The 17,256-nt window shown below is 32.4% G+C and overlaps 1 protein-coding gene across 7 annotated transcripts in view; it reads right to left on the bottom strand.

Moving 5' to 3' along the window:
- The window catches only part of Mapk10 (mitogen-activated protein kinase 10), a 327,469-nt gene that overhangs the window by 175,413 nt on the left and 134,800 nt on the right, over positions 1 to 17,256 (bottom strand). For 4 of the 7 annotated variants that reach the window (XM_058583419.1, XM_046457641.2, XM_058583414.1 and 1 more), the window contains one exon: positions 135 to 206. The exons of 1 other annotated variant lie outside the window; for it this stretch is intronic. In XM_058583419.1, the coding sequence (XP_058439402.1) occupies positions 135 to 206 (72 nt within the window). Of the gene's footprint in view, positions 1 to 107; positions 207 to 17,256 lie in introns of all 7 variants that reach the window. 2 more of the 7 variants (XM_058583416.1, XM_058583418.1) reach the window with 1 other exon arrangement.

Below are 17,256 nucleotides of genomic sequence, written 5' to 3'. Positions count from 1 at the left end.
CCACTTGTACTTCCTAAGCTACTTTTAGTATTATATAAGCATAACTTTGATGTGGAACTTATATAAAACAGAATGGCAAAATGGAAATACAAGGGAATATACTGTACCTTGTTCTACCTGTAAGGAACACACACCTGACAAAAGGCAATTTTCACATCCAAGGTTGGTTCACTGCAGTAGTATAAGAAATGAAGGCTCATAAATACCTGCAGTTAAAAAAAAAGCCATGAATTGTCCAAATCAATGATTTTTTAAACAAATTTAAAGTATAGATTAATATGATCTAGATTATACACAAGGTATCATGCACAACATATATTCACCCTAATCCCTATTCAAACAGTACCTAGTACTTTTCATGAATTATAAATATTAATTAATTAATAAAAGGTGGTTAAATATTCCATATTGTATGATGATTATTGTAATCATAAAAATGCAATATAAGAGACTATGTATATCTAATAAGCTACAGCAAGGTATATCCTATTATATAGCACTTTCAATTCTAGGCATCTAATTAAAAAACAACTCAAACATGCTCAAGAGAATATATATGGAAGTTTATTATAGAATAAAAGTACTAATGTAATTTATATAGAATTCTATGATAGACTTGAGATAATTGCATTAGAACTTACAGTATAATTACAGATAAACTTTTCAAACTTGAGGTTGAGTGGGGAAAAAACAAGTTTGTAAAAGGCATGAAGATCACTGTATTAGTATAAACTTTAAAAGTATATAAAAATTATAATGTATTTTATGTACTTAAGATAATATAAAAATATATTATCTTAAGTACATAAGACCATAGAGTAAAAAAGGGGCCCAGTATATCAATATCTATGTCCTCAAAGTATTAAGAAATAATTATATTATTTCTGTATGTTTGAAATATATCACACTTTTACAAAGTTTTAAGAGTCAACTAATGAATGATGGCAATGCCAGATTAAGTACTGGGTCATTTGGCAATACTGCAGCAGCAGCAGCAGAGAAACCCACCTGAAATTTTATTCAGTTTCATTAAACATTTATTGAAGGAAAGACACAATTTTTATGAGATTAAAGCATTTTACAACTAGTATTGAGGCAAGACTTTTGTTTCTGGCAATATGATAGATTGGATGTGCTGAAAATCACTTACAGTGCAAAATTCCTAAAAATGTTAGGTGAATATACAAAATATTTTAAGTGCATATTTAAGCTACTAAAAGAGGCCAGAAAAGTTCTTAGAAGCTGAAAACAATGTGAAAAGATACATGCAGAGAAGTAAATGAGCTGAAGCTGCTGCACCTTACAGGCCATCTGCTGATGTCTAATGACTGGAACTTTAATTTCTAAAGCAAAACGTGCAGAGTACAAGAAACAAAGCTTCCTTGTACCTATGGTGGGAAGTTCACTTTGGAGATACTTGCATAAACCTTACTAGAGGAATTTTAACATAATATTTAGAAAGAAGCAAAACAATACTTAAAGAAAGATCTGAATTGCAAGAAAAAATATTTTGCATTGGATGCTGATCTATATGTATTTTCAGTTTAAGGAACAGTGAAAGGATACAAATATATAAGACAAATATGCCTGAAAAAAAGAACAATGTGGGGTTTGGGGTGTGGAGGAGAGAAATGCTGTATCAGAATTCAAGATTTATTATCAAGCTGTAGGAAGTATAGATATTACTACCAGTAAGTATGTGGGATTTGTACAGAGATAGAATATCAACAAATAGAATAGAGAGCCCAGAAAAGACACATACATAATGAAAACCTGGTTATGTTGAGGTCTGTATTGCAGACATCAGAAGAAGCTGTATGTTAAATCATGCTAAGATCATTCATATACAGGGCAGCAAAGGAGGTCACTACTGGAACACAATTCTCTAAGAGCCTCTTGCATTTCTACATGACTTACAAACAGAAGCACTGGCTGCTGTTTGTTCTACTCTCCCTTCTCAAGGATGGTTACAGAGCAGACAACCCTGGAATATACAGATAGTATGTTCCTCTGGTACAAAGCCCAAGTTTGATTTTTTAAAGGAAAACATGCAGAGTACAAGAAACAAAGCTTCCATGTACCTATGGTGGGAAGTTCACTTTGGTGGGTAGTTCACTTTGGAGACACCTGCATAAATCTTACTAGAGGAAGTTTTAAACAAATTTTGGAAGGAAGTACAATAATACTTAAAGGAAGATCTGAATTGTAAGAAAAAATATGTTTTACATTGAATGCTGATGTGTATAAAAATGGTTCCAATATAAAATAAAGATAAAATGTTTCCCTGAGGTAAAATATAGGCACACTTACTGTCCATCATAAAAGACTTGAATTCTCTAATTGCAAGGTTCCTCTTCTATAATGCAACCATTGTGTGTGTAAGTCACCTGACCTTTCTTGCATCACCCTGTGGCTTAAGGAACTGATGTGAATGCTGACATTCTAGCTGTCACTATTGCTCTAAGTAACAAAGACACTTGTGTTTGATCCAAGAATCTTGAGAATTCAAAAGTACAGTGACATCCCAGATTCTTCAGTTCTTGGTAATCTCAACCTCACATTATATAGAAAAAATAATTCCAGATACATTAAAAACTTTGGGAAAGGTCAAACTTCAAGTATTATAGAAGGAATATAAATGGATATCTGAGAAACTTATCATAAAAAGAATAAAATACGATAAACTATAAATAAAATTATTAATAAAATAAACTATAGTAAATTTAATGTTAAAAGATATAATAATAAAAGTCTAAAAAAGTGGGTCACAACTTAGAAAATACATTTGAAATACATAATCAGTGAAAAATTTATTCAGAATCTATAGTTATTTGAAAATCAAGAAAAAAGTCAAAAAACCCAACAGAAAGACGAGTATATATATATATATTTTATATAAAATTTATATAAAATAAATAAAATTTTAAAAGTCCCATAAACATATAGGTAAGTTAATATCACATTGAGGTATCATTTTATGTTAAAAAAAAAAGATAAAAAAAACCCTGAAAAGTATGATATTATTTTCAAGTTGATTGATCAGTTGGTTGGAATATTTATGCACTACTGATATTCATAAAATTGGAACTAAATTTAGGGGGGAAATAGAGTTATTTAGTAAAGTTGCACCCAGTACATTATGCAATAATTTTGAAGATATACACATATTTCAGACAAACTCTTGATTTACTACCAGGTTACATGTGCAAGAAATTCCATTAGGACATTTCTACAATAATAAATTTTTTTAAAAAAATGAAACAAACACTGGAAGAAAATCCAAACATTCATAAATAGAACAATTAATAAATAAATTTTGGTATATTACTTTAGTAGAATACCATATAACAAATAAAATTGTTGAATAGAGTAACAAGTATCAGCATGACATGGTCAATGAACAAAAATAAGTTATTATAACTTACTCATGAATGTTTAAAAATACACACAACAATATATTACTGAAGATTACTACTTTTCCATCATAAAACTACAAAGAAAATAAAGCAAAATTCAAGAGTCTGGCTAACTCTGTTTGGGAGATGAGAAATGCCCCTGGGAAGGGGCATATAGGGAATTCCAAAGGTGTCAGTTTTGTTTATAAAGCTGAATGGATGGGGCTCTCCATATTTGTCACGTTACATAAACCCTATGCATATGAAATATATACTATTTTATTTGGCTGAAATATTTCATATAAAAGACTTGGGGAATGCTCAATGATCCTTCCAATCATCCCCTTGGCATTGTGTATACGTGGAAGCCTGGAACCAAAACACTCCCAGTCGCCTCTAGCAGGGGAATGCTCTTGAAGAGAAATGCTGAGGAGTGTAAGACAGGAGGAACCAGAAGCTTTATGACAACATTAGAGTACTGAACTAGAAAATTCTAGAAATTCTGTCCTTTTCAGTTGTAGGTTGGTTATATGGGAAAATAAAACGTCTACGGGGGGGAAAATAAGGACAAAATATGATCAGTAAATAAAAAAGCAAAACAACAAAAGAAGAAATTTACTCCTCAAAATTTAAACAGATTATTTTATTGCATTTACAGGAGAATTTTATGTATACTTTTGCCACATATTACTTTTAACTTTTTTTTTTAAAAAGTAAAGGGTTTTTTTTTTATTTTGTTTTTGTTTTTGTTTGGGGGGCATGGGTACTGGGGATTGAACTCAGGGGCACTTGACCACTGAGCCACATCCCCAGCCCTATTTTGTATTATATTTAGAGACAGGGTCTCACTGAGTTGCTTAGCACCTTGCTTTTGCTGAGGCTGGCTTTGAACTCTGGATCCTACTGCCTTAGCCTCCTAGGCCCCTGGGATTATAGATATGCACCACTATGCTGGGCCAGAAAAAAAAAATTAGTTTTGATTCCAGTATAATTTACACACAGCACAATGAATTGTAAGGGGAAAAAATGTTCTTAATTATCAAGGTTGATGAGTTTAGAAAAATGAATACATCTTTGTAATTCACATTCCAGAGGAGATAAAGAGCAGTCTGGAAACTCTGCATGCCCTTATCTCAACAATCCTCCCTATCCTCTAGACAAAAGTTGTTTTAACTTCTTTCCCTACAGATTTGTTCTGTCCTAAAACACAAATGACATCACACAATATGTCCTCTTTTTTCTGCGTTCTTTTGCTCAACAAAATGTTTGTAGTATTCCTCCACCTTGGTGTATGTATCAGTAGTTGTCTCTTTTTATCACTAAGACACACTGTCCTCTTTATATGCACTCTGATTTTGGATATTTTAGGTATTCCCACTTTTGGGATATTATTAATAATGCCATAATTATCATTTATGTACCTGTCTTTTGAATAAATGTGTTTTCATTTCTCTTGGGAAAAATACCTAGAGAAGGAATTGATGAATCATAAGACAGGAATATGTTTAACTTATGAAAAATTGCCAGACCCATTTTCAACTATAGTATGGTTTGGATATGGTTTGAGCTTCCTCCTCAAAGGTTCATAAGTTCTACAGTGTAGCACTGTTCAGAGGTGACGGAATCTTTAAGAGGTGGAGCCAATGGGAAATAATTAGGTCACCCTTGGAAAAGATTAGTCTCCTAGAACCCCAGTTTGTTCTCATGGCAGTGAATTATAAAAAGAACAGGACTAGACCTTTCCCTTGCTCTGCCTTCTCTCTAACCACATGGTCTTTCTTGCAAGTGCTCTATTGTAATGCCATCTGCCAAGAGTTCCTCCCCAGAGTCAAACCAATGCCAATGACATGTAAATGAACCTCCAGAACTATGAGCTAAATAAACCTCTTTACTTTATAAAGTATTTAGCCTAAGATATTTCACTATAGTAATAGAAAAAGAATACAAATGCCTGCAGCAGTGTATGAAAATTCAGATGCTTGACAATCCTGCCATAATTTGATATTATCAGTTTTCTAAATTTTAATGATTCTAGTGTATGTTTATAGTATTTATTTTTGGTTTTATTTTTATTTCCCTGTGACAAATGATGTTTAAAGAATATTTGCATGTGTGTATTGGCCACTTATTTATCTTCCTTGATCAAGTAGCTTTTTCCAAGTCTTTTGTTTATTGGATGATGGACTGTGGGTGGGGTCAGATGTTATTTATTTTTGTTATAAATGGATTTTTTATATATTCCAAGTAAAAGTTCTCCATCAAAGATATGGATTATTAATGTTTTCCTTCAGTCTATGGCTTTCATATTCATCTTATTAATGTTGTATTCACATGAGCAATATTTTTAAATTTTTTATGAAATTTGTTTTATCATTTGTTTTCCTTTTATGATTAGTTCTTTACTGGTTTTCTCAAGGTATATTGGTAAATTTCTAGGTTCCTGAAGATATTTTTCCACATTTTTTGAAGAGTTATACTGTTGATTTTACTCTTAGATTTATTATTCATCTCCAATTAATTTTAATAAAGTACATGTTGAAATTCTCTTATTTCCTTATGGATAGCTGGTTTGTTCAAGTACCTTGGGTGAAAAGACTTTTGTCTTTCCATTTTCAGTTGCTTTGCTGCCTTTGTCAAAAAGCCAATGAACTGTACGTGTGAATCTCTCTCTGGACTCTTTTCTATTGATCTGCTTTCTATTTTTTTCCACTATCATTCTGTCTTGATAACTGCAACTTTACAATAAGTCTTAAAATTCAGTAAGTCTTTCAAATTTGTTCTTTTTTATTTGAGGGACTATTCTGGGTCTTTGTATTTTCATAAGTTTTAAAACCAGCTTTACATTAAAAAAAGCTTCTGGAATTTTGATTGGGACTGCTTTAGAGCTATAGCTCACATTTAGAAGAACCAATGTTTTAGCAGTATTTGGTAACTTTATCCATAACTTTGTATACATTTGTATTTATTTTTGTACGATTTCATTTCTCTCAGGAAGGTTTTGTAGTTTACATCTATGGACTTTACACATTTTATCTCAATTTATTCTTAAATATTTATTTTTATGCCATTATAAATGGTATATTTTACATTTGTATTTACCAAATGCTTATTGCTAAAAATAAAGTGGATTCTAGGGAGGAGATACTGGTTATTGAACCTAGAGGTAACACAGTGGTATATATTTTTCTTTGCCACTAGGTTACATCCATAGTCCTTTCTATTTTTGAGACAGGATCTCACTACATTGCTGAGGCTGATCTAGGACTTGTAGATTGTCCTGCCTCCTAAGTTGCAAGGATTTGGGGGCATGTGTCACCATACTCAACCAAAGCTAATTTTTGTAAGTGATCTTGTAGTCCACAACATTACTGATTTTACTTAGTAAATCTAGTATATTTTGTGTATTTTTTAAAGGGCTCCATTTATACAGAGAAGCTTTCTACTGAAGACAGTTTTTACTTCTCACTTTTCCATTATGTTTTTTCTTGCCTAACTGCCTTAACTAGACTCTCAAGTACAATAGTGAATAGAAATGACAAGAAGCTCATCATCTCTGCCTTTTAGCAGATGTATTAAGTCCATTTACTCTTAAGATAATTAAGGATATTGTTGAGTTTAAGCTTTTCATCATACTATTTGTTTTGTATTTTTCTCATGTACTTTATATTCTATTTTTGCTCCTTCACAGATTTTTTTTGAATAACTGAATATCTTTCTGCTTTCCATTTTATTTTATCTAATGACCTACCTTTGTTTCTTAGTAGTCCTAGAATATAAATTTGAATATCTAATAATCTATCTTCAAATATTGCCATTATTTTTGCTTCCAGTAGGAAATTGCATTAAAATAGACACTATTATTGCTGTATGTATATACGTGATTCTGCAACCTGTACACTCAGAAAAATGAGAAATTATACCCCATTTGATTCAAATGTATGATATGTCATGATCATTGTACTGTCATGTGTAACTAATTAAAACAAATAAAAATATCAATGAAAAAAAGAATTACAAAGGAAAGCATTTTATATTTACTCACATATTTTATGTCTCATCTGCATATACCTTAACATTCATTCTTAAGCATTTGTGGGTTTTGATGTTATTATAAATGATGTTTTTATTCCATTTACATTTTCAAAATGCTTTCCAGAATTGAAAATGTATTGTTTAATTGTTTGTCCATTGTATAGTAGTACGGATTAAGTGGGTGTTATGGTTTAGATGTGAGGTATCCCTTCAAAAGCTCATGTCTGAGAAAATGCAAGAAGGTTTAGATGGGAAATAATTGGATTATGAGAGCCTTAACCCAATCAGTGAATTAATCCCCTTATGGTATTAACTGAGCAGTAACTGAAGGCAGGTGGGGTGTGGCTGGAGAAGGTGATCACTGGGGGTGTACCTTGGGGTATATATTTTGTATCTGGCGAGGGGAATCTCTACTCTCTGTTACCTGATCATCATGTGAGCTACTGCACTTCACCACGCTCTTCTGCCATGATGTTCTATCTTACTTGGGCCCCAAGGAATGGAGCTGCTGCCTATGGACTGAGACCTCTGAAACTGCAAACCCTCAAATAAATTTTTCCTCCTCTATAGTTGTTCTTGTTGCGTCCTTTAGTCGCAGCAGTGAAAAGCTGACTAAAACAATGGGAAAGTTTTCTCCAAGTCACTCCTGAATCTTTCCCTCAGTCTTCTCGCAGCATCTTGTCAGATTTCAACTGTGAATATTGTATAATACTGTAGGCTGTTCATACATCCGTTCCATAGAACATTCTGACATTCTCAAGGAAAATAAGTGTTTTATTTATATTCACAATCCTAGGACCTAGCACTATTCTTGGTATATAGTTGATGTCAAGTAAAATGTTTATTGAATGAAAGGAGATCTAAATGAAAAAAGTTTCTTTCCTTCTCTAGCACAAACCTGAGTATTTAATTATCTCTTCAAATTGAGAACTGTGAATTTTTAATAAATGTGATGCTAACAAATTAGGGACAAAGAATTTACAATAGTGAAAGTATAAGAGTCCAATCACAGATGACCTCAGAAATGCTACCCAGCAGGGCTGTTTTAGTTCTATACTGCTAAGTGGGCATGCAGGATATAATAATATCCAGCCCACTACCTGAAATGAGCAATGTGTTTTAATTTTTAATGAGTGAATGATTTTGCTGTTAAAAGCAAGCATTCTAACCTCTCCTGGATTATACTACAATGACTCCAAATGTAACACCATGACATAATAAGTTCCTAAATCACAGCAAAACCTTCTTGCTCCACAAAGAGACTTTTAAAGAAAAAAAGAACATTTAGTCTGATAATCCCAGTGAATAACAGGTAACTCATTCAGTAACTATATTTCTTTATAGCAAGTCAGAGAGGATTTGGCACCACTGTATAGAAACAGCAGAAATGGCTACATCATTACCTTCGTATTGTTCTAAGGTGGAATTAGTAAAAATGTCTTGGTGCAATATAGAACCTGTGAGTAGCTTGAAATGAAAAGAGATGAAAATTTGAGAAGCAAAGTGCTTTCAATTACTAGTGTTCTTTTGGAAAAAGTACATATTGACATTCCTTGCTGTGTGATATGCTGAATTTCTCCATATTATGTGCATATATGAGTTAATGGTTACTTTGAGCAAAGCAATAGGTCAAGTTGTATAAATGAAATACACATAAGAATTTATTAGGTTGGCTTGATGCACAGCAGCTGCCATTAAAGAAGTGTAACTATGATGTATTATAATAACTAAGATCAATGCTTAAATTCTTTTGTATATAAAATGTGCCAACTAAACAAGAACAGGCTTAAGAAGTTTCATAAATGCAAAACAATCAAATAGTGTGGGGCAGCTCTAATGCTCATAGTTTGTCACTGAAATACAATATAAGCAAGGCAACAAAACTATTGGTTATTTTAAAAGTTTAGATTCCAACAGTTTTCAAGTTAAATGGGCATGTAACAAACTCATTATTTGTAAATAATTTTTATATTTCTTACATAACAGATTTGTATAAATGACTCTGTAAGAATATGTGAGGTATAAGAATAAAAATCACTGTCAATTACAAAAAAACACTATGCTCAAAAGGATTCTCCCTACTGTGTAAAAAAGACCAAATGAAAAATAAGTACTCCTTCAAACTAGTACTTAGCTTTTCAAGGGCTGATGTAGAAAATGGAATTTAAACTTAATTTACTATTAAGAACTGTATATATGCTCACTTTATTTAAATCCTTAGGCAGATGTGCTATCATTTAGAGCAGGAGTCAGCAAACTATGGTCCATCATCCCAATTCAGCTCACTACCTGTTTCTGTAAATAAAATTTTATTGGAACACAACCATGTATTAGTCTTCGTATTGTGTATGACTGCTTTCACACTAAATGGCAAAGTTGAGGAATTATAGCAGGGATTTCATGGAAGGCAGAGCCCAAGATATTTATTATCTGGCCCTTTAAGGCAAAAGTTTGCCAATTTCTGATTTAAAGCAATTTAACCGAAGAAGATCTGGAAGAACACTATCAATTTTCAACCTAAAGCCAAAATAAATGAATCTACCTCTAACCATAAATACATAAATATACAAAATACTTTATAATAAGTAGTATCTCTTTCAAAGTTTTACATCTACAACTTAAATATTTCTTAAAATATTGTTCATATAACAAGGTGGAAATAAAATTCTCCAAATATGATTAAAAGAATCTGAATTTTGGTAACAAAAGTATAGTATAGTTTGCAATTAGTTGGAGAAAATTACCTAACAGGGTTGCCATCTAGGAGAGATGCAAGCAGAAAATAAGGTATTTAATACAACAGAATATTCCCAAGGCTATAAAAATTCAACGGTATAGTGTAAGTATAAGCATATATAGGCATAAGTATAAGCAGCACACAAATATTGGAGGTAAAGAGTGGAAATCTTCACAGAGACAGAAGAGGGACCTCAGAAAGGAGGAAGTCTCAGTCTGTAAATCCCAGACACAGTTGAGAACTTCTGATGCAATATACACAGGTTGTTGTTGTTTTATTTTTCCCAACATTGATGAGATTACTTTAACCAAGAAATTACATTGTAGTAATTTCTCAGTTCTTCATCTTGCTACTAAACATGAGATATTATGAATGGAGTAGAAAAGGTAGCGGGTCATACAAGTCATTTGTCATCAGGCTATTTGAGCTGACCCGAAATGCAACCTCTTCAGTTTGTTTTTTTGTTTGTTTGTGTTGTTTGTTTTTTTGTTTGTTTGTTTGGTTGGTTGGTTCTTGCTATCACAGGAAGATCAAGACTACTGGAATGGAATACAACAGAAAGTCAATACAAATTCTAACAAAGGTAAAATCCAAAAGGTGGTGAAAAGCAGTAGAATTCAAAAGTCAGTGAATAGCACATTAAGTAAAAGAAAAGAAAAACATCTAGCAATGAGCAGTCACAACTAAACCATAGCACAGAAAAGTTGAGAAGTAAAAAAAAAGAAAAGTTGAGAAGAATTTTCAAGTAGTAGGTATGCATACAAAGTAAATTTAAGCAGAGAGAATTTAAATTTACTATATTAATAGTGACCCAAAAGCCTATAAGGTAAAAAGCATTACTACAAATAACAAGCATTATTACATAATGATAAAAAGGGAAATTTTCCAGGAAAATAAAATAGTCCTAACTCATATATATCTAATAGCATTGCCTCAAAATATGTAAAGCAAATGTAAACATAATTATAAGACTATAGAAGGAAACTGAAAATCTAATATCATACAGGAATTTTTAACATACCTCTTTTAGTAGTGATAGATCAAGCACGAAAATTTAAATATTTAGAAGCATGAATAGCCTTTTCTTTTTGTATAAGCTATCAAAAAATTACAAAAGGTGAAAAATTCTTCTATTCATTTTTGAAGGTTGGTATTTAGATAAAGAGAGTACAATATGAGATAATTATAGTGCAGTCTCTCTTATGAATATACAGGTAAAATTTTTTTAATTATCAATTAAATTATATGTTAAGAAATCTAGTGCACAAAACCCAAGTAGGGTGTATTCCATGTATGCAAGGATGTTGTAAATTAAGAAATATCTAGAAAAAATAACTTAACATATTAATTCATTGAAATAGGAAAATTCTTATGTTTATTCAACAGATATAGAATTTAATAACATTATAAATCCATTAATGATCAAAACTCAAAAACATGTATAGTCAACTAGAAAGAAGGGAATTTAATAATTGTGTAAGAGTTAACTCAAAAATTCATAGAAACCATCTTATTTAAAGATGAAAAACTAAAAAAGAAGAGGGTGACAGCAACTAGATGATGGAAATAGACGAGTTTTCCAGTCTCTCTCTCTCTCTCTCTCTCTCTCTCTCTCTCTCTGACCTGTGTGCTCTAGGCTTGCAATATGGCACTTACTTCTATGGGTGCTGGGTCTGCCAGGACCCAGGAGAGTCTGGCACAGGGCTCTAAAGCAAAGCCATGTGCTAGCTTTCAAGCCCTGTTCCTGCTCTGTCACCTAAGATAGAATAGGGGGTGATAAAAGCTGTCGGCTGCCTAGCTGAACACAGTTCCAGGGGCTCAATCTGTGGGTACTGACCTGGCAATACAGGTTAAAAGATGCCCCTATGAGGCCTCTCTCCCAATTCCGAGGCAGTCAGCATTGAGAAAGATGCAATTAAGTCCAGGCCCTGAACTTGAAACTCACTACCACAGGCATGTTGTCGTAAAATTCATGAGGACAGTGTCCCATAACCAGCTCCACTCTCTACCCTCCATAGAAATCTAACTAACAACCACAGACGTGAATACCTTCATGAAAATTCCAGAGCTCAGCTACGAGGCTGTACCCCTTTGTATGGTAGAATTATAATATCATGTGACCTAACCATAAGAGGAATGGTTTTCTGATGCTCTGTCCCTCTTCCAAGACAGCACAAAGCTATATACAGAAGATGCTCCAGGACACCCAATTTCTGCAGTTGGAAAATTGTGTTCTTTGTAATAATAATGAAGTTAGCAAGTTCTTACCTAGACTAAATGAAGGCAAGGAGACTCAGACAAGTATGAGCAGAAATAGAGGAGACATTGTGGAAATACAAAGGATTATAAGAAACTACTATGAGCAGTTATGCATCAATACATTGGATGATACAGAAGAAATGAATAATTCCTAGGCACATACAACCTATAAATATAGAAACATGAAAAAGTGTAAACTCTAAACAAACCAATAAGAAGTAAGGACCTCAGTAGTAAAACATCTCCCATCAAAGAAAAACCGAGGACCAGATAACTTCACTGCTGAGTACTACCAAACATTTGAAATTTACTTCCAAAATAATTTTATGAATTTTATGAGGTCAATGTTACCATTAACTCTAAAGCCAGATGAGTATAACATAAGAAAAGAAAATTACAGGCCAATATCCCTGATGAACACATATGCAAAAGTCCTCAACATAATATTATCAAATTGAACTCAATAATGCATTAAAATTATCATTTACCAGAACCATGTGTGATTTATTCCAGGGATGTAGAAATTGTTCTACCTATGGAAATCTATAAATGAGATACACAACATTAAAAAATAAAGAATAAAAATTATATTATCATCTCAATGAATGCAGAAAAAGGAATTGACAGAATCCAACATCTTTTTGTGATTAAAAAAAATAAACTATCAACAGATTAGATATTGATGGACTATACCTCCACACTGTAAAGGCTTCATAGGACAAACATGGAGCTAACATTATTCTCAATGGTGAAAAATCTTTTTCTCTAAGATTGGAGACAAGATAAAAGTGTACACTCTCACCTCTTCTTTTCAACATAGTCCTGAAATTACTAACCAGAACAACTAGGCAAGAAAAGGAAATAATAGACATCTTAATAGGAAAAGAAATAAAATTGTTTCTGCTTGCTAATGACACTATCATATATATATATATATATATATATATATATATATATACAAAACTCTAAAAACTGCACCAAAAAAACACCATTAGAATGATAAATTGAGTAAAGTGCCAGGATACACAATCAACATACAAAAATGAGTAACATTTCTAGGTATGTGCTATCTGAAAGGGAATTAAGAAAACAATTCTATTTGTACTATTAAATAGTGAAGTATAAATTTAGTCAAAGAAGTAGAAGAATTGTATACTAAAACCTATAAAACATTGGGGAAAAACACTGAAGAAAACACAAGTAAATGGAAGAAGTCCCATGTTCATGGATTAGAAGAATTAGTCATTTAAATGTCTGTGTTACTCAGATAAGTCGCTGTGACCAAAATACCTGACAAGAAACTTAGAGGAGGTAAAATTTATTTTGGCTTACAGTTTCAGAGATATTAGCTCATAGTGGACCAACTCCATTGCTCTGTACCCAAGACAAGGCAGAACATGATGGATGGACATGGCAGAGGAAGCTGCTTAGGACATGGTGGTTCAGAAGCAAAGAAAGGGAAGTGGAAAAATGGCCATAGAGAAGATGAATCCTTTCATGGCAACCCACCTCCCCCAGTTATGCCCCACCTGCCTACAGTTAACACCCAGTCCATTCAAACTAGAATGAACTGATTAGGTTAGAGCTCTTAGAAATCAAAATATTCCAGCATTATCACAAAAGTTTTGGGGGACATAAAGTATCCAAGTCATAACAATGTCCACACTACTCAAAGAAATCTACAGCTTCAATGAAATATCTACAAAAATTCCAATGTCATCCTTCACATAAATAGGAAAAGCAATCCTTAAATATATATGAAACTATAGAAACTATAAAGACCTCAAACAACAAAAAGAATCTTTTTATCTCTTTCTTATTCTTTATTTTATTTATATTGATTTATTTAGAGGAATGCAAATTAAAACCACAATTAACTGTCGACAATTATGTGAAGAAAAGGAAATACTTGCATATTGTTGTTGGGAATGTAAATTAGTGCAGCCTTTTTAGAAACTTGTAGGCGCCTCAAAAAAAACTAAAAATAGATCTACCATATGACCATCAATTCTATTTATAGGTATATATCCAAAGGAACTGAAATCAATATGTCAAAATATATCTGCAGTCTCATGTTCATAATGGTATTATTTACAATAAGATACAGACTCAAACGGAGTATCCATTAGTAGATGAATAAATGAAGCAAACGTGGTATGCACACATAATGGAATACTATTTATCCTCGAAATGGGGGAAATCCTCTCATTTGTGACAACCTGTATGAATGTGGAGGACATTATGCTAAGTAAAATAAGCCAAGCACAAAAGGGCAAATAGCATATGATGTTACATACATGTGGGATCTAAAAAAAGTTCTACATGTGGAACTCATAGGAAAATGGGTAAAAGGATGGTTACCAGAGGCTGGGGAAGGAAGATGGAGAGGGAGATATTGAAAAGTCGTTTATCAAAGGTCACAAAGTTTTAGATAGACAAGAGGAATTGGTCTTGTGATCTATTGTACAGCAGAGTGACTATAGTCAATAATATTTTGATGTGTACTTCAAAGTAATTAAGAGAGTGAATTTCAAATGTCTCACCATAAAAAAGGATAAAGGTAAAGAACATATTTCACTTCATTTATTGAATCATTCTGCACTGTGTACATATATATCAAAACATCACACTATACCTCATCAATGCACCCAATTATGACATGTCAATCAAAATTCTATTAATAAAATAAAGTGGAGGCACTCATTCTGCATTTTTGAAAGGCATAGATATCTGCTATAGTGGTTTCTATTTAATAGTACTCTATAAAATGAAATAAGAAAAAAAATGGCGTAAGAATTTAAAAAGGAAGAAAGCAAATTATTCTCCACTAAAGACAATGTAAAAGACATTACAATAGCAAACAAACTATTTCAGCCAGAAAAAAAAATAATTTAAAAAGTTTCCAGGATATAAGTCAGTAGTTTCTAATGACACCCAGTGTGGGCAAGTATGTGAGGAAATGGGGACTCTAATACCTTTTTTCCTCATCTTTATGATCTGTGAAGTTAATCAAATATTTCTTGGGTTAATATTAATGGTTCAATAGCTACTACCAGTTCAAGTCTCACTGTCAATCACAAAAGCTAATTGTCCAGATGAAGTACCCAAACAACTACTCTTTGCCCAGTCAGATCTTTTTCTTCATTTCTCAATACATTTTGTCATTATACCTATCAACTCACTCTATCAACCCCTGCAACAACCTCTACATACCACCGCCACAGCCAGCATCCTACACACAGAATTAATCCTCAGCATGTAGCATCCTTAGAGTCTACACATCTGTTCTCATTTCTAGGTTTAAGTTGCACGTATATGAGTTATACATCATCTTTTTTCCTGAATAACTATTAGAAAGAAAAGATGGTACTTTCTTCCTCTTTAAAAGGTCAGATTTGTAAAGCTTGAAGTATAGTGCCCATTCACAGTAAAGTGCTTTGTATGTCTTGATACATACAACTTAATAGGTAAGTAAATTACATTCCACATCACAGACAATGAATAAATATGTATTACAAGCCCAAAGACTAAAAATAGCAATGAAGAGATGTTTGCAAAATTATTTTGATTTTTACTCAAAATTATTTATGCTATGTATGGTCATTCTTAATATTGACCTCATTTTTAAAAATAAAAGTCTTTCAAATTCCCATCACATTAATTCTATGAAGAATATATGTTCATTCTATAAATATTTATCAGTATCCATTCTGTGTCAGGCATTATACTGGGGGCTTTGTGAATAAAAATGAATAAAGACATAAAATCAAAATTAATGCCTTTAAGGTAGTCCCACTAAATTAAAATGCATAAAACCTTATCTTTTAAATCCTAAAAGTTAAAATTTTTCTATTAAATGGCTTTGTAATTTGTCTAGGAATAGACTTTTAAAAATATGTTTATTATAATAGAAAGGATAATAAAAAGCGTTAAGCAAAAAAGGAAAAGAAATAAAACTTTAGGCAACTAATTTAAAAGGCAAAATGAAATCTTAATTCCATTCAACGAGTACTATTATTGCTTTAATTATGCATCCTCAGAATAACTAGGCCAATAGGGGCTATTTATTAAGTGAAATGTCAACTTGTATCCTAGAGAGGTTCTGAACTTATATGAACAAATCCATCCCTTAAATGATGTGGAAATCTAACAATATAATGAGAAGAATATATTCAGAGGTCACTCTATCTTCCAGTCACTTAGCAACTGAATTGGAGTGAAGAGGGCAAGAGGGAAATGATTTGTAAAAATAATTAACCATAAACTCTGTAGTAGAGATAAGTGAAAAGGAAGCTGGAAATGGAAGTAGCTTCATCCAGGGCTCCAGGCCAACTCTTCTTGTAGAGAGGAATTAATCACTGCACAAAGCCCAGCTTCTGTAAGTCTCGCTTCTCTTCCTTCTTAACTTTACATCTCTCTGCCCCCTCCATATTCTTCCTTTTGACCGATAAAATTCGTAAGCACACATACAACCCTACAGCCTCTTATTGCCTCTTTCATGCTGTCTTAGAACTTCTGGTTTTGAGGGCAGATTTTTCTGACCAGTCCCTTTCTGCAGGTGTAATTAGCACACATCATCTCTTGCACAACCAAATGTCTTTAAATTTTAAAGTAAAGCACGATATTAAAATCTTCAATTACAAATGCGATCAGACACTGAATTCACTTAATAGCATAAAGGGCTTTACTTTAAATTATTGTTATTAGACAATACTATATAGAATGAAGGTGGAAAAGAAAGAGATTTGGGATATTTCTCATTAAAACTAATATGATAATCCAACATCAAAAATTCTCATAAGGTCAATGTTTTCTTAATTTATTCTTTTAGTT

The sequence above is a fragment of the Marmota monax genome, unplaced genomic scaffold (genome assembly GCF_021218885.2).
Source record: "Marmota monax isolate L192 unplaced genomic scaffold, Marmota_monax_Labrador192_F-V1.1 WCK01_AAM20220418_F8-fsc00128, whole genome shotgun sequence".
Classification (NCBI taxonomy): domain Eukaryota; kingdom Metazoa; phylum Chordata; class Mammalia; order Rodentia; family Sciuridae; genus Marmota; species Marmota monax.
The sequence above is the reverse complement of the archived record's forward strand: the minus strand, read 5'-3'. Positions and strand labels throughout refer to the sequence as shown.